General features: G+C 43.9%; 1 protein-coding gene across 14 annotated transcripts in view; it reads left to right on the forward strand.

Moving 5' to 3' along the window:
• The window catches only part of SVIL (supervillin), a 228,838-nt gene that overhangs the window by 151,700 nt on the left and 62,045 nt on the right, over window positions 1–15,093 (forward strand). For 10 of the 14 annotated variants that reach the window (XM_047743510.1, XM_047743511.1, XM_047743509.1 and 7 more), the window contains 2 exons: window positions 11,602–11,682; window positions 13,896–14,792. The exons of 2 other annotated variants lie outside the window; for them this stretch is intronic. In XM_047743510.1, coding sequence (XP_047599466.1) covers window positions 11,602–11,682; window positions 13,896–14,792 — 978 coding nt within the window. The remainder of the gene's footprint in view (window positions 1–11,601; window positions 11,683–13,895; window positions 14,793–15,093) is intronic. 2 more of the 14 variants (XM_047743504.1, XM_047743513.1) reach the window with 1 other exon arrangement.

The following is a 15,093-nucleotide window of genomic DNA, read 5'->3' on the forward strand; positions in this document are numbered from 1 at the left end:
ATACTCCTATGTATGTCACACTGGGACAGAGCAGTAAATGTGGTCCTCTCTATGTGGCAATAATACAGCTAAAACAGATCATTTTACTTATTGATGTTTATGGAGTCAAAGACCTTCCCCTACTTAGTTGACAATTCACACTAAAATATTTAGAGAAGTTAACTTCTTAGAGAAGTCAGTACTGTAAAAACTGATATGGGGTTCTGAGGGCCTTTCTTTTAGCCTTTGGGCTTATTTATTTATTTATTTATTTGACAGAGGGAGAGAGAGAGAGAGATCACAAGTAGGCAGAGAGGCAGGCAGAGAGAGAGGAGGAAGCAGGCTCCCTGCTGAGCAGAGAGCCCGATGTGGGGCTCCATCCCAGGACCCTGAGATCATGACCTGGGCTGAAGGCAGAGGCTTAACCCACTGAGCCACCCAGACGCCCCATAGCCTTTGGGCTTTTTGAAATTTTGGGACTGTGACCTGTTTTCTCTTATTTTGAAATGAAAGTCTGTTGTATGAGAAACCTTCATTTCGTAGCAGAAAACGTGTTCTTGCCTATCAAAGTGAACTCTTCATGTGCTTTGTAAACAGGTCAAAGAAACCTAATGGTCTAATTTAGAAAGGAAATTCAAGATTTACGCTTACATGGGTTTGGAGAAAATTCAGAGCCAAATTTCTGATTGCTATATTATGAAAACTTGGGTTGTTAACGTGGCATCTGGGTTAGTAGTCTAGATCTCATATGATAGATCCTGAATCAGTTGTAATAATAACTAAAACTTGGTTGGGTTCTCCAGGTCAAAAGATAGGATATTTAATTGTTTTGTGTTAAAATCTTAATATTAAAAAAGTCTATAATGTAAAATCTTAAGAGGTATTTCTTTCTCAATTATTTGAAGAGGCATGTTACTTGGAAGTTTCCATAAGCCTAACCCCAGCCTCTTAGCACTTACTTGACTTTCACAAAGAGAGGATTAAAAGGATTAAGAAATTATAAAGGAATTCTTGAGGCACATGCTTTTTTTACGTATTTTTCAATTTTAAAAAAAGCACATGCTTTATATATTTTTTTAATTTAAAAAAGGCACATGCTTTTTTAAAAGCCATTCAAGACCTACAATTCTATGATTTAGAGGCAGAGAAACACAAATCATTTCCTATATATATTTTAGGAAAATACTGAGATATATTTACATTAAAAGGGATGGAACATAATGTATGACAAGTATGACAGTAAAAGATAAAGATACAAGAAACAGCATGGAGGTTCTTCAGAAAGTTACAAATACTCTACAGTCCAGTAATTGCACTACTGGGTATTTACCCCCCAAAATACAAAAACACTAACTCAGAGGAATGTGTATACCCCTACATTTATAGCAGCATTATTTACAATAGCCAGGTTATGGAAGCAGCCCAAGTGTCTGTTGATAGAAGAATGGATAAAGAAAATGTGATCGATCGATCAATCGATCGATCTATCTATGCTATTCAGCCATAAAAAAGGAATGAAATCTTACCACTTGCAACAACATGGATGGAGCTAGGGAGTATAGTGCTAAGTGAAATAAGTCAGAGAAAGGCAAATAACTTATGATTTCACTCATATGTGGACCTTAAAAGAGCAAAGAAAAAAGAGGGGATGGGCAAACCAAGAAACAGTCTCTTTAACTATAGAAATGATAAGAGAACAAACTGATGTTTACCAGAGGGGAGGGCATGGGGGGGGATGGGTGAAACAGGTGAAGGAGATTAAGAGTACACTTACCATGATGAGCACTGAGTCATGTATGGAACCGTTGAATCATGGTATTGTATACCTGAAACTAATATAGCACTGTATGTTTTTTAAAAAAGGATTTATTTTGTAATGACTACAGCAATTCATCTTGCAAAGATGGATTTAAATGAATTAATATTCTGCTTAGATATCCTTTCTCTACAGCCCGGATATATGGGTGTCAGAAAACCATTGTTGTTTGATTTCCATTTGGGGGGGAAGAAAGACAAAAAATACTTTGTGAATTATAACAATAACCAAAGAAATCTCAGTGTCTTAATAACCATAATGCTTGTCATCCAGTATGGAAATAAGTAACAGAAACGTTGAGGGAGATGAAGGAGTAACCAAGAAAACAATCTACAGATAATGAAATTATTTTATTCCGCATGTTTTTGTGGATATATCCTAGCATTGAGATGCACTGTTTTTCTCACTGCTGTACTATACTCTCTCATCACCTAGCTCTGCCAAGAATTGGGGCTATTAATGTCTGAATTAACTCATTCCCATGTCATCATTTTATTCTGTGCTCACTAGCAAGAGGCTGGTTTTTTTTTTTATCATTAATTAAATACGAATGTGTCACTCATGAATATACCATCAAAGACTTCCTATGGTATCCTAAAAATCCACCTCTGAGCCAGACATCAAATGCACAGTTTTTGTGTGTGTTCATATACACGAACACATGTACAGACGGAACAGTCATTATACCATTAAGACATTCTAAGCTCCTAACAGTCTTGAGGGCTGAACAGTACATTTAAATTTATTAGAATTTGTTAATAAACATTTATATGATTAAGAAAATACATATGTCACAGGGTCTTTAGCTCAAGAAATCCTGTAGCTGCCTGGGAGTTCAGGAGAACACGTCCTTCTGAAAGAAATGGAGAATATATATATCCAAAGAAGAGAGCCTAAGATACCTCTTAACTCCAACCCCCGAATTCTGCCAAGCCCCTTCAATTTAGAATTTCAGAATTGTGTTTTCTAGAGAGGGAGTTTTGCTGATAGGAACCATTCTTTGTTAATTAAGCCATTGTGAATTTTAGAATAAAATTCAAATGGATCTGGGGCCTGTGGGTTATTCAGATTTTTAAAAAATCTGAGCTGTTGCTAATGGAAATCCTGAATGCAGAATTTGTATTTCTTAGTTAATTAAAAAAAAAAAAAAGAAAGAAAAGAAAATGCACCATATTTGTTACTTCTGTGAGTGGAGAATCTCACCACCTGAGTTCCACACCTGCTGTTTTCCTCAGCATCCACTGTGACTCCCTGATCTCAGTGACCTGTGTATTGGGCAAAGAGGAAAATTTCCCAGTGGTGATCCACTCTAGAAAACGCCCTCTGTATTTCATCTCTCCGCTTCTGTCCCCATCCCTCCAACTCCCACTTAGCAAATTGTATCATTAGAAAAATGATTATGGTATGTAGAACCCTCCCTGAAATTTGAGCTAGGGAGAGCTGCCATTGGTCAGTCAAGCTTCGGACCGGGCTCTGGTGACATCAGACCTGTGGACTGGATCTTCCCGGGTCACCCTCCACAGTGAGCCTTTTCGGAGACATGGTGACAACCAGACTCAGCCAACTGAGAAGGAAGGGGGCTTAGATTATGTTCTTGTAGTTTGTCTCTGATGATACTTACTCAGCTCCCGGGGAGAGGTTCAGTCTAAAAACTGTCTTCAGAGCCTCAGGCTCATTGTTTTCCTTGTTAAAGGTCTGTTAACCTGCCTGAAAGAAATGTCCACACGGGAGTGATAAGGAGAGAGAAAGCTGCCTCTGGTCATAGGCATTCCTGTCTCAGTCCCTGTTCCCCCAGGGCAGGAGTGTTCCTAACACAGGCTCCAGGTCAGGGCAGGTGTCCTGGAAAACCTAGGTCTCTAAAGAAGAGACTTCCCTGTATGCTCACAGATCTTGTAATGGGATGGAACTCTTTTCACCTTTTAGCCCCTGTACCCCCAAATATCTTTTCACCTGCTCTACTAGTTTTTGCCTGTTAAAATATGGTTAGTTCATTCCCATGTTTTTTTTTTTCCTTTTTCTTCTGTTCTCACTGGCAAGTTGTCAATTTCTGTTCACTGAACTAAATATGAATAGATCACCAAGAACCCTAGTTAGTATGTCCAAAAATTTAGACAACTGCCAGATTGTAAGGAGCTAAGCCATGTGCGCATGCCCTCGCATGTTCGCACGCCTGCACGGACCCACAAGGCAATCCTTAGCACTTTTTCCAAACAAGCAACTTGAAGCATATAAACTGTTCATTTTAATGGGATGCCTGGTTAATAAGCATTCTTCTTCAGCTGAATACTGTTTTATAATTAGAAGCTGTTGTATAATTAGAGCTGGGCACCCACAGGGTGAAACTGATTCTCCTGGGCTGGATTTGACTTCACTGTGACAACAGGAAGCACTTTCAAGTCTGTTGACTCTTAGGAGTTACAGGGAGTTAAAGCCCATCATTACAGACTTAGGGATAGAGACCAAGAGCAGCTCCCGACCTCTGTGATGACTTAGGGTTGAGTTCTTGTTTCCTGGTAACATAATTCTCTGCTAGCCAATTGCCACATCGTTAGAAAGTTCTGTTATACCCAAGGTCAGCCTCTCACTGTTCTCTTGTCCCCAGTGACCCTGTGGTCCTCTCCCAGGGGAATGACCTCTGCCTTATGGGGAGCTGTCTCACCCCAAGCCCTCACAAGAACAGATACTCAATGTTAAAGAATTTTAAATTCTTAGAAACAAAAATAATCCTGGAGATTATTTAAAAATGTTTTTTACATGTGAAAAAACTAAAGATTAAAGAATTGATTTAAGACCATAAGGCTGCTTTGACAGCATTGAGGCCATCATCTATCACCCATTCATTCATTCAGTCAAGTTCCCTTGCATCTGCCCATTCTTCCCTTTGTGCTCTGCTCCTCTTACTTACGTCAGTTCTATTATCCAACACACTGAAGAAGAGGGTTTGCTGGTTTTGCCCTTTGAAGATTAGAGATCTTTAGGAAAGAGGACTAGAGGTATTAGAGAAACAGCATGTGTGGATTTACATAAGGTCCTTAACAACTTGGCCCTTATAAGCAAAATGAAAACTTGTAATTTAGGAGAGTTCAAATACAGTAGGCATCCATTTATCTATGCATACCTCATAGGTATTGATTTATAGATTAGTTTCAGCTCTGAGATAGTTTAGTTAATCACTGAAGAAAATTATATTGGGTCTCCGGTCTGCGAGGCACTGTGCTTGTAGCTGGGTGTATAAAAAAAAAAAGTGTAGGAAATAACTATAACATGATAGGGTAAATAAGTTTCTAGAGATCAAGGTTGGGTGCCAGGGGAGTACCAAGATGGAGTATTAACTTTTCCTCCATGGAGAAATGGTCACAGTGGAACCAAGTCCTTAAGGATGTGGTGGTGAGTTTGCTAGCCATGGAAGGGAGGCTCCTCCCAGCACGAAGGCACCAATGCCCAGTGAAGACCGAGGAGGAGGTGGGATGAGGCTGAGTGCCGGGGCGGTGGGGGGGAGCAGTCGTAGAGCGCCTCAGATGACATATCAAGGCATTTAGCCTTTGCCTTGTGGACAATGGGAAGTTTCTGAATTTTATTTTTATTTTTTTTTAAAGATTTTATTTATTTATTTGAGAGAGAGTGAGAGAGAACATGAGAGGCGAGGTCAGAGGGAGACAAAGATCACTAGTAGGCAGAGGGAGAGGAGGAAGCAGGCTCCCTGCTGAGCAGAGAGCCCGATGTGGGGCTCAATCCCAGGACCCTGAGATCATGACCTGAGCCGAAGGCAGAGGCTTTAACCCACTGAGCCACCCAGGCGCCGCGAGAAGGTCAGAGGGAGAAGCAGACTCCCCATGGAGCTGGGAGCCCTATGTGGGACTCGATCCCGGAACTCTGGGTTCATGACCTGAGCTGAAGGCAGTTGCTTAACCAACTGAGCCACCCAGGTGCCCTCTGAAGCATTTTAAAGCAAGGATGATTGATTCTGTGTTTTAGAAAGATTGCTCTGGAGGAGTATGGAAGGTTGATCTGAGGGTGAGTTGATTCCAATCAGGAAGACCACGGGCATGTTGGCAGCAGTTACCCAGCATGAGATAATGAAATCTGTGCTTCCAAGTTGGCCTTCATCATTAACTTGGTCCTGTTTGGCATTTCATTAGAGAAGATATTAGTGATAGGTTGATTAGTTTGGTGATGGTGAGGTAGAGAGTGGGAGGAGGGATGGAGCAGGAAGAGAGATGAGAGAGAAGAGAGCACATGTACCTGCACTAGGGTTAGAAACTAACAAGATGAAATTTAATAAAAGTCTTCTACCTAGATGGGGGAGAAAATCTGTGTACAAGTTCAGGATTGGGGAAACCTGATTTAACAGCAGTTCATGGGAAACAGACCTAGCAGTTGTAGTTGATAGCAAATTCTTTATGTGACTGTCAAAATGACTGGTCCAATCTTGGGGTACAGGACTGAAAGTGAACTGTTAATAGCCAAATAGGACTGGTCTAGCCCTGTTCTGTGATGCTCAGATAACATCTGGGTATTTCCTTCTAAATGAGCTGTTGACCAATGAGAACCTATCCAGAGGGTCTACTTTCCTGTCCGCCTTGCTATCTTGACCTTTCCAAGTTTTTATAACCACCCCACACCCCCGTCTTAAGAGAAACTAGAATCATTTTTGGTCTCTTGCACGTTCTCTGGTGCTTAGTCTGTCACACCAATCTGTTGTTCTCATTATCAGATGGTTGTTTCCCCTGCGCTAAAGTTTGGCTTGGGATAGGGAGCCCTAAGGTTACCAACCTGGCCTCTCATTGATGAGGATTCTGCTCAAAGGGGAGAGGAGAAAGAGATCATGAGTTCATGAGGTGTGTCACACATGCCGTTTCACCTGTACCTCCTGTCTTGGGAAGAGGGACATTCAGACGCCTTCCTACCTGCACATGGGGCTGACCTCCCCAGATGTAGGGATGCTGGTCAAGGTAGCCGAACACGGCAATGTGGATTTGGTGTTATGCCAATGTGTGAGACTGGGAAGGATGATCCCAATGATAGCATTACTTCAGTACAGGCCTTCTGCGAAGGGTACTTGCCCTGGGTCATTTTCGTGTTTCCTTCCCCGCTCCCACCAGCATCTAGTGCATACTGAGTAGCTCAGTCAGTCATTTTTTGGTGAATGTTCTGTTGTTTTCTGGATTTTCTTGGAAGTGTTACCAAACTGTAACAGTGCTACTTGAAAGAGCTGGTCTGCAAACAGTTTATCAGCCCATTCATTGCCTGTGAGGGTTGCAGCTGAATGTGAATCATGGGTCCTCTCCTTCATCAAGAACATCATGCTATGAGCAAAATGGCAGCTGAACTCAACAGTGGGCTTAGGGACATTGTTCATCTCCACTCCGGTGTGGGCCTTTGATCTCATCCTAGGCCAGGGACACCGGTCAGCAGAACACACTCTGAGTGGCATGTACGTGTGGAGAGGCTCTTTCCACTCTGTCTGAAGTTAGAGTGCTTGGATGTGAGCCTGAGTCCGTGTGCTCATAAATATTATGAAACTATGAATGAGCGTCCTGGTTGAGGGGGGGCTGCTTTTGGGATCTTGTGAACTCGGTCTCCAGTCCTGAATGTCTGAGTCTAGGTTAGTCTCACGACTAATGCAGCCAAGTCCCCGGATCACTTTGTTCTAGCGGGGCTGGTTAACATCCAAGCCGGAGATGTGGAGATCCAAATCCAGCTGGGAGCTAGAAGCTGGAGCCACTTTGGGAGGGCCCTTATGGCACCTTCCTGAGACTCCAATACTTTTCTAGACAGTTCTAGACACACACTTTCCGTCTTTGTGCTTTCTCATCTGAGGCTTAGCTTTTTTTTTTTTTTTAAAGATTTTATTTATTTATCTGACAGACAGAGATCACAAGTAGGCAGAGAGGCAGGCAGAAAGAGAGGAAGGGAAGCAGGCTCCCCGCTGAGCAGAGAGCCCGATGCGGGACTCGATCCCAGGACCCTGGGATTCATGACTTGAGCCGAAGGAAGACAGAGGCTTAACCCACTGAGCCACCCAGGTGCCCCCAGAGCTAATTTTAAATCTCAGATTTCCTAGTGGATACTCAGCGTGCAAGGAAGTCAGGTGTGCATGCTAAAGTTATTTTCTCTGATATGGGCATTGCACCTGGAGCATAGGAGACACATTAACGTGTATCAGTGAGTGTTGAGTTGTGTTTAGCTCTTGTGATGTTGAGCCTGAAAAGGGACCGTGAAAGTGGCATTTAGGTTTAGTGAAAGAGGTGTCATGTCACATTGTCTTTTTCTGTGTGTGCCAGAGGAGCAGGGGCAGCCCAGAGGCCCAGTCAGGCTAGAATGTTCCCTTGGGCCTCAGAATATTTTCTGATCCCTCCCACTAACACCCAGTATCACCTGCTCCTAGTTTCTCCCTTCCATGAATTTTCTTGTTTCCAGATGGTTGATTCTTAAACTTATCTTCTGCTATAGATTGCTTTGGTGGGGGAAGGAGAAAAGGTCTCGTGCGTCTTGCCAGGTCTGGGCCCCTGCACCCTCTCCCACCCGCTCCTCAGCAGTGAGTGCCCTCCAAGCTAAATTGCTCTTTGCTTCCAGACTCCTTTGATTTCACGTTGTGCATTTGGAGAAAAAACAGGGAGAAGATCATTGGGTTTTGTAGGATTTACAGGAAATTTCCAGGCTCTCTGCTGAAGGTGGAACAGGCACAGCCAAGAGACCTCCATCCAGTCGGGGGTGTGGGTGTGGCCAAGACACCCTTGGTGCCTTCCTTGCTTAGTCCCAGAGCATGCGAATACTGGTGCCCCAACGCCATTATTTCTCACTCAAGCCAGAGAGGGGTTGCTCATTCATTATCCATTCATTTTCCAGAATTGAAAGCCTATAGAGCACTTGCTGGAGGAGAAGGTGTAGACTTGGGCAGGGTCTCACAATACTTGGGTTCAAGCCCCAGCCTTTCTTCACCAGCTTGTGATCTGAGCCAGTTAATATACATTTTTTATCTTTTTATTTTTATTTATTTTAAAGATTTTATTTGTTTATTTGACAAGAGATCACAAGTAGGCAGAGAGGCAGGCAGAGAGAGATGGGGAAGCAGGCTCCCCGCCTAGCAGAGAGCCCGATGCAGGGTTCGATCCCAGGACTCTGAGATCGTGACCCGAGCTGAAGGCAGAGGCTTTAACCCACTGAGCCACCCACGTGCCCCAATATACATCTAAAAAAAAAAAAAAAGATTTTATTTATTTATTTGACAGAGAGAGACCGTGAGAGAGGGAACACCGGCAGGGGGAATGGAAGAGGGAGAAGCAGGATATCCAAATGGAAAACTTCCAGTGGCCAGTAGAGTCCAAGGCTGGAGTTGAAGGGAAGGTCAGCATGGAAGTGAAAGCCAGATGGGAACATCAAGGCACTGAATGTCGATGGAGGAGGAGAGAAGCCCGTCTTGGGCACCCCAAGCTCTAGAGATGCAGATGGTGGCGGGGGAGGAGGAGACCAAGAAGGCTGCTGAGTCGGGTGAAGGGAGGGATCACCTGTAGCAGATGCTGCTTGTTGGAGAGAAAGAGGATAGAGGAGCGAGCACATGCTGCTGGTCAGTGGGTGGGCGTGCCCAGAACAGCCCATGGGCAGAAAGTGTCCAGATTAGGTGTCTCCCCACCCCCTCTCTCCCTCTTTTCTGGTTCTGATGGCCAAAAGTATCACCCAGCTAAGCGCCTCAGCCAATGTCAAGGATCTTAGTGCCTAATTTTGCAAAATACTGTTCTATTTCACTCCTGATGCAAATTGACTCAAGACAGACTCGTCCTCCTGGTTGAGGCTGGAAGCACGTTCCTGAAAATCACACAACTTTTGAATTCAGATTCTGTATGTCTCATCTCTTTACAATATAGAAGCAGTAACTCAGAGACATACAGTAGGATGTTGGTTTTTTGGCTAATTCCATACCTGTGGTGTAATGAATAAATGGAACCCAGCCAGCCTCCCATGTCTGTATGATTGGCGCTTTTCAGATGCTGACCCAACATATTCTTAAACAAGCCCCTGATCATTTTTAATTTTTATTTTATTTATTTATCTGTTTATCGATTTATTTATTTTGTGGTGCTGGCCAAGTTCTAGTCTTATCAATGAAAACTCTGTTCGGAAATTTGTATAGCACTTCACAGTTTACAAAGCATTTTGTTACACACAACGCATTTGAGTCTTACAATAGTTTTGTGAGGTGGGCATATTCGTTATATTAACTGGGTGGTTTTCAGTAGCAAATATCAGCTGCTCCCTCTCCTTCCACTGTATCCCGTGCTTGAGGAATCCCCTCCTTTCTTAGCTGCTGATGGTAGACTAACTAATCCTATGCTGAAATGAGTGTTGAGAAATTAGACCTTTTATAGTTGGAAATAAAACGGCTTTCCGTACATCTGAATTTTTTGTTCACCAGACTGAATTGCTGTGATGCTGGGGTAGGGAGGTGGGTGGACAGGTTCCCGTGTAGAAAGGCAGGGGGATAACCAAGGCTAGAATGTGACAGATTTCAGTGGTCACAGCAAAAGGTAGGGCAGTGGTTACAGATTGGCTCTTACCTATCAGCTTCAGCTAAAACTTGAACTAAAATGATTTTTAGAAAAATCAGATTATTGTAATTATCGTTCTTTTTTTTTTTTGGATACTGCTTTGAGCTAAAATGGGTTTCTAGCCTTGTATTGAAAAACTCTTACAAGGGTATGGTTCTGAGCTGGTAAACATTCTCTTTCTGCATCGTAAAATGATACACATCAGTGGTTTGTTCCTCCTGTGTCCTGCTTTACGTGGTTGCCACAGGGTTTTTCTGGCCTGTTCTTTTTTTTTTTTTTTTTTTTTAAAGATTTTATTTATTTATGTGACAGAGAGAAATCACAAGTAGGCAGAGAGGCAGGCAGAGAGAGAGGAGGAAGCAGGCTCCCTGCTGAGCAGAAAGCCCGATGTGGGGCTCGAACCCAGGACCCCGGGATCATGACCTGAGCCGAAGGCAGCGGCTTAACCCACTGAGCCACCCAGGCGCCCCTTTCTGGCCTGTTCTAAAATATCTTCAGCCTAGCATAATTCCTTCCTCACATCCAACTTTGCGTAATATCCGATCGTGTGTGGAGGGATGAATGTATAAATCCTATGTTATCTGGCCTGCCATAGTGTAAGTTTTTTAATGGCTGGGGTGATGCCCGGGTCCCCTTTGTTACTTCTCAGAGTCTAGTTCAGGGTTTAATACATAGTAGGAACTCAACATTTATCGAATTGCCCTGAATTGGTATTGGTTATGTCATTGTTACGTTGGTTGCGTTATTCAGTGACAGATGGAAAAGGCAAATATATAAGAGCAATTAAAGATATGATCTCATTGAATTTCTTTTTATTGATTTCCTTTATTTGGTATGTGTTGTTTTGCATGGACGCTATCTTTGTATTTGGCTATTTACCAATGTCCCTTGACAAAACTTAATAGAGGATGAGTTGACATTTAATCCAACTTCTTACAAGAAAATTGTCTGGTATTTGTGGGGAGAGTGTGAGTATAACAGACTCCTAATACTTTCAGGTTACTTGGAAAACACTTTATGTGGTGGCTTTGGATAGATTTATTTCTCTTAAGTTTAGTAATGGGCCACATGTCCTTGGGAGTTTCGTGAAGTGAATGTAAGCCCTTTGACAAAATGCACTTATACATTTTCCGAAAGCCAGGATTAGTCTTGACTTAACAGAAATCAGCCTTCTGGTTTCAGATTATAATTGTCTGTACCTGTGTTGATGTTGACGTTCAAGTAGAAATTATCTGAAGTTTTGTCTTTTGTACACAATAGTACCGGGAAACCCAAACATGAGTGGTTTCTCCAGAAAGATTCCGAAGGGGACACACCTTCTCTTATCAACTGGCCTTCCAGGTATATGCCCAGCTGAACCTCTTGGCTTCCTCGTAGTGAGTGCTTCTTCCCTGCTGACTTGCCTTGCTGTTCCACACATTACCCAACGCTAACTCTCTTCTTGCCCTCTGTTCATGGCAGTGCGTTTGACAATGATGTGTTCACAGGGGCTGCTGGAAGTTTCTTTCTGAACGTTTGCTTTTCTCCTCCCATTGCCCTAATCCCTGCTAATCGTATTTCCCCCTCCTGTTTTTTCCTCTTTTTGAAGATCTTCTTGATGACACGTCTTGCTTTTCTCCTTTCTCACCAACCTGCATACCGCCAAGTGGGGGCAGTAGTGAGACTCCTCCTGGTTTCTATCCTCTTGAGTCTCACTAACTAACCAGGGAGTGTCCCATCTGGACAAGCGCTTCCAGCCTCCTCCTTTTCACGGCTCCTTGTGTCTAAACCAATAGTTAATTTTTATCAGCTGACCTTAGGGCATGTGCTTTTAAAGGCAGACAAAACCCCCCCTATCATTTCATTTTTAAGGTTGGGGGCAGGGAGAGGCGGAAGGAGGGAGAATGAATAAGTTTCTGGCAGGACAAAGCACCCATATACTGAGTTTCTAACAGTCACTTTGTTCTCAGCGGAGACAACATTCAGATTGTCTCTGATTAGAAGGACACATTCCACAGGAGAACTTGAACCACATTTCAGTCTTCTTTTGATTAACAAAGCTTATAAATATGAAAACCTCCAACACTGGCTAGTCTCTGGGAAAAAAAATAACTTAGAATGCCTTTTTTCCCCCCTCCTTGGGGGAAACTGCCTTTTGTGTGTGTAACTGCCTTTTGTGTGTGTTTAATTTTTTGTTAACGAAATATATGTAGATATCCTGCATCTGTTGTTGAAATATACGTAGGAGTCGATATCAAATTTAGCAGGGTGCATTTGTCATTTAAGGAAATATTCTCTTCCAAAAGTATAAATAAGTATTTTTGCTGACTGATCTTCAGTACATGAGTGTTTATAGTCCCCCAAGAAATCACTTTTCCCACTCCAAAAATGTGTTTTACTTTCTAAGGATTATTGCCAATTAATAATCCATTCTTGAACAGCTTCAGTGGTTTCTCCTTTCTCACTATGTGGCATTTCAGAAAGCAGAGATAAGTACTAGCTAACACTATTAAATGGTTACTCTTCGCTAAGAGTACTTAGTACTAAGCCATCCAAGTGCTTTGCCAACATCACATTACATTTTGTCACTAGGATTTCCATTTAAAAGCAAAGAACTGAGCCAGGTAAGTTGCCTCAGACCACACAGCTAGAACTGGCTGAGCCAGTTTTGAACCGAGGTCTCCTAGGTGCCCCAGCCAGAGCTCTTGGCTACTTGGCTTCTGCAGCAGTAGAGTAAGATTTTGTAGCTTTTCAACTGGATTTCACTTTAGCTCTCAGCAATTTAAATAGCTTCAGAAATAACAGCGATCTCTTTTCACTTTAGTTTTTAGCTAAGGGCCTACTAGCAATTCCGAAGGGGAGTAAACGTTCATTCTGTTCTCTCAACAAATATCTTTTCTCTAACAGTCTTCTTGGTACTATAATGCTTGGTCGTAATGATGTCCAAACTGGTCACATGTCTTAGGAATGAATGGATACAGTCTGCATTGCATGAAAACGCTTGGGAATGTTTAGCTGAGTGCTTGAAAGGGGTGATTGTGTGTTGTGTCTTGAGCTCCATTTAAAAAATTTTAAAAAATCACAAATGTTCTTAAATTTCCAGGAGACAGTGAAATTATTACATTTGGTCCATAGGTGTGTGTATACTTGGAAACTACCCCTGCCCAGAGTCCACACACCAGGCCTGTATGTGTAGTGTTCACAGATTCCCACCAACAGCCTCGATGTGCCCTCATGCATACTGGTGGTGTATATTAATGGATTTTTCTGTGGCTTCTGGTCATTCGTTTAGTCAGAAGGCAGCCATTCCCCCCCAGGACGGCATCTGAGCCGTCTCAGCTTTACGGAGGGCAGAGTGAGTTTGTTGCCACACTGGCGTACTCACATCTGGAAGCTCGAAATCCTTCACCCGGCCGGCAGTGAGTTTCTGATGTGAACCACCAGAAATGCATTGTCACCGGGGGTTCTGCCTTTGGGTGGATTTCCACTCACGGGTAGTCTGGGATCCACGCATGCTTTCTCCCCATGAAGCGGTTACTGCATTTTGCAACTTAAATCCTTTTTCTTTCTCAAAGAGTTAAGGTTAGAGAAAAAATGGTGAAAGAGGAGAGTGCTCGCAGCAGCCCTGAGGTGGCCTCCGAGCCCTTCACTCAGAGGAGACATCAGCCAGTGCCCATCCATTGCTCGTCCTTTCAGTCAGAAAATTCGGCCTTTGATAGGGTCTTGAGCAAGGCAGCCAGCTCCGCGGGACAGCCGATCCGAGGCTACGTCCAGCCGGCGGACCCCATTCACACGGCCACGCTGGTGACCTCAGAGATCCCAGAAAACGTGTCTGAATGCAGCTGGGGGGGGTCCGCCACCCAGAATGTCAGAAAGCCTTCCACCTTGAAGGTTCTAGAAAGCGAGAGAAGGGATACCCCAGTTCTCCATATTTGTGAATCGAAAGCGGAGGAAGATATGCTCTTCACCGAAGCTCTCGAGAAAAGCAGGAAATCACTTTTGGCGTTGGAGGACCATGGGCTTACGCGAAGCCACGAAGACCCCTCTGGAAACGAGGACGTCGGCAAGCCTGCTGGGAGCGCAGTGCCCTCAGAACATCAGAAGGAACCAGAGAGCCTGTCACACCCGCCTCCCGCTCAGCAACCGCCCACTGAGAGGATAAGCAGACACGAGATGGTCTTGTACGTTCAGAGCCAGCCCGTGTCACAAGATGCCAGGGCGACAGGCCACAGACAGGAAGCCTTGGTGAAGAAACGCAGGGTCCTCACCCGCTCCCTGTCTGACTACACGGGCCCCCCTGAGCTGCAGGCCCTGAAGGGTAAGGACCCCGCGTCCAGGCAAGAACCGGAGCCGCAGAGTTCCAAAGCTGAAGGGCCCCCCCCAGAAGTCGGCGTGCTGGACACGAAGGTCTCTGTCGCCCAGCTCCGAAATGCGTTTCTGGAGTCTGTCCATGCCAGCAAGAAACCTGAACTGTAGGTGATGTTTCACACGCCCTCCCGATGTGTCACTTGCACGCCCTTGGCAGAATTATTCACTTTGCCACTTGTGGTGTGTCCCGCATTGGGTCCTATTAGCTTAGCTCACCAGGGTGCAGGGCAGACCGTACAGGAAATGGCTTGAAAACTACCATTCTGCTTCTGCCTACTAACAGGGAGCTATAGTACTGGGTCGCTGGACTGCTCCCCCTCCTTCAAGTGCATGGTCGGGGCATGTGGCGGGATTTGGCGGTGTCTGAGCCTTGCCTCACTGAGATGCATAAACCTTTGCTTTATT

The sequence above is a fragment of the Lutra lutra genome, chromosome 8 (assembly GCF_902655055.1).
Source record: "Lutra lutra chromosome 8, mLutLut1.2, whole genome shotgun sequence".
Lineage (NCBI taxonomy): Eukaryota > Metazoa > Chordata > Mammalia > Carnivora > Mustelidae > Lutra > Lutra lutra.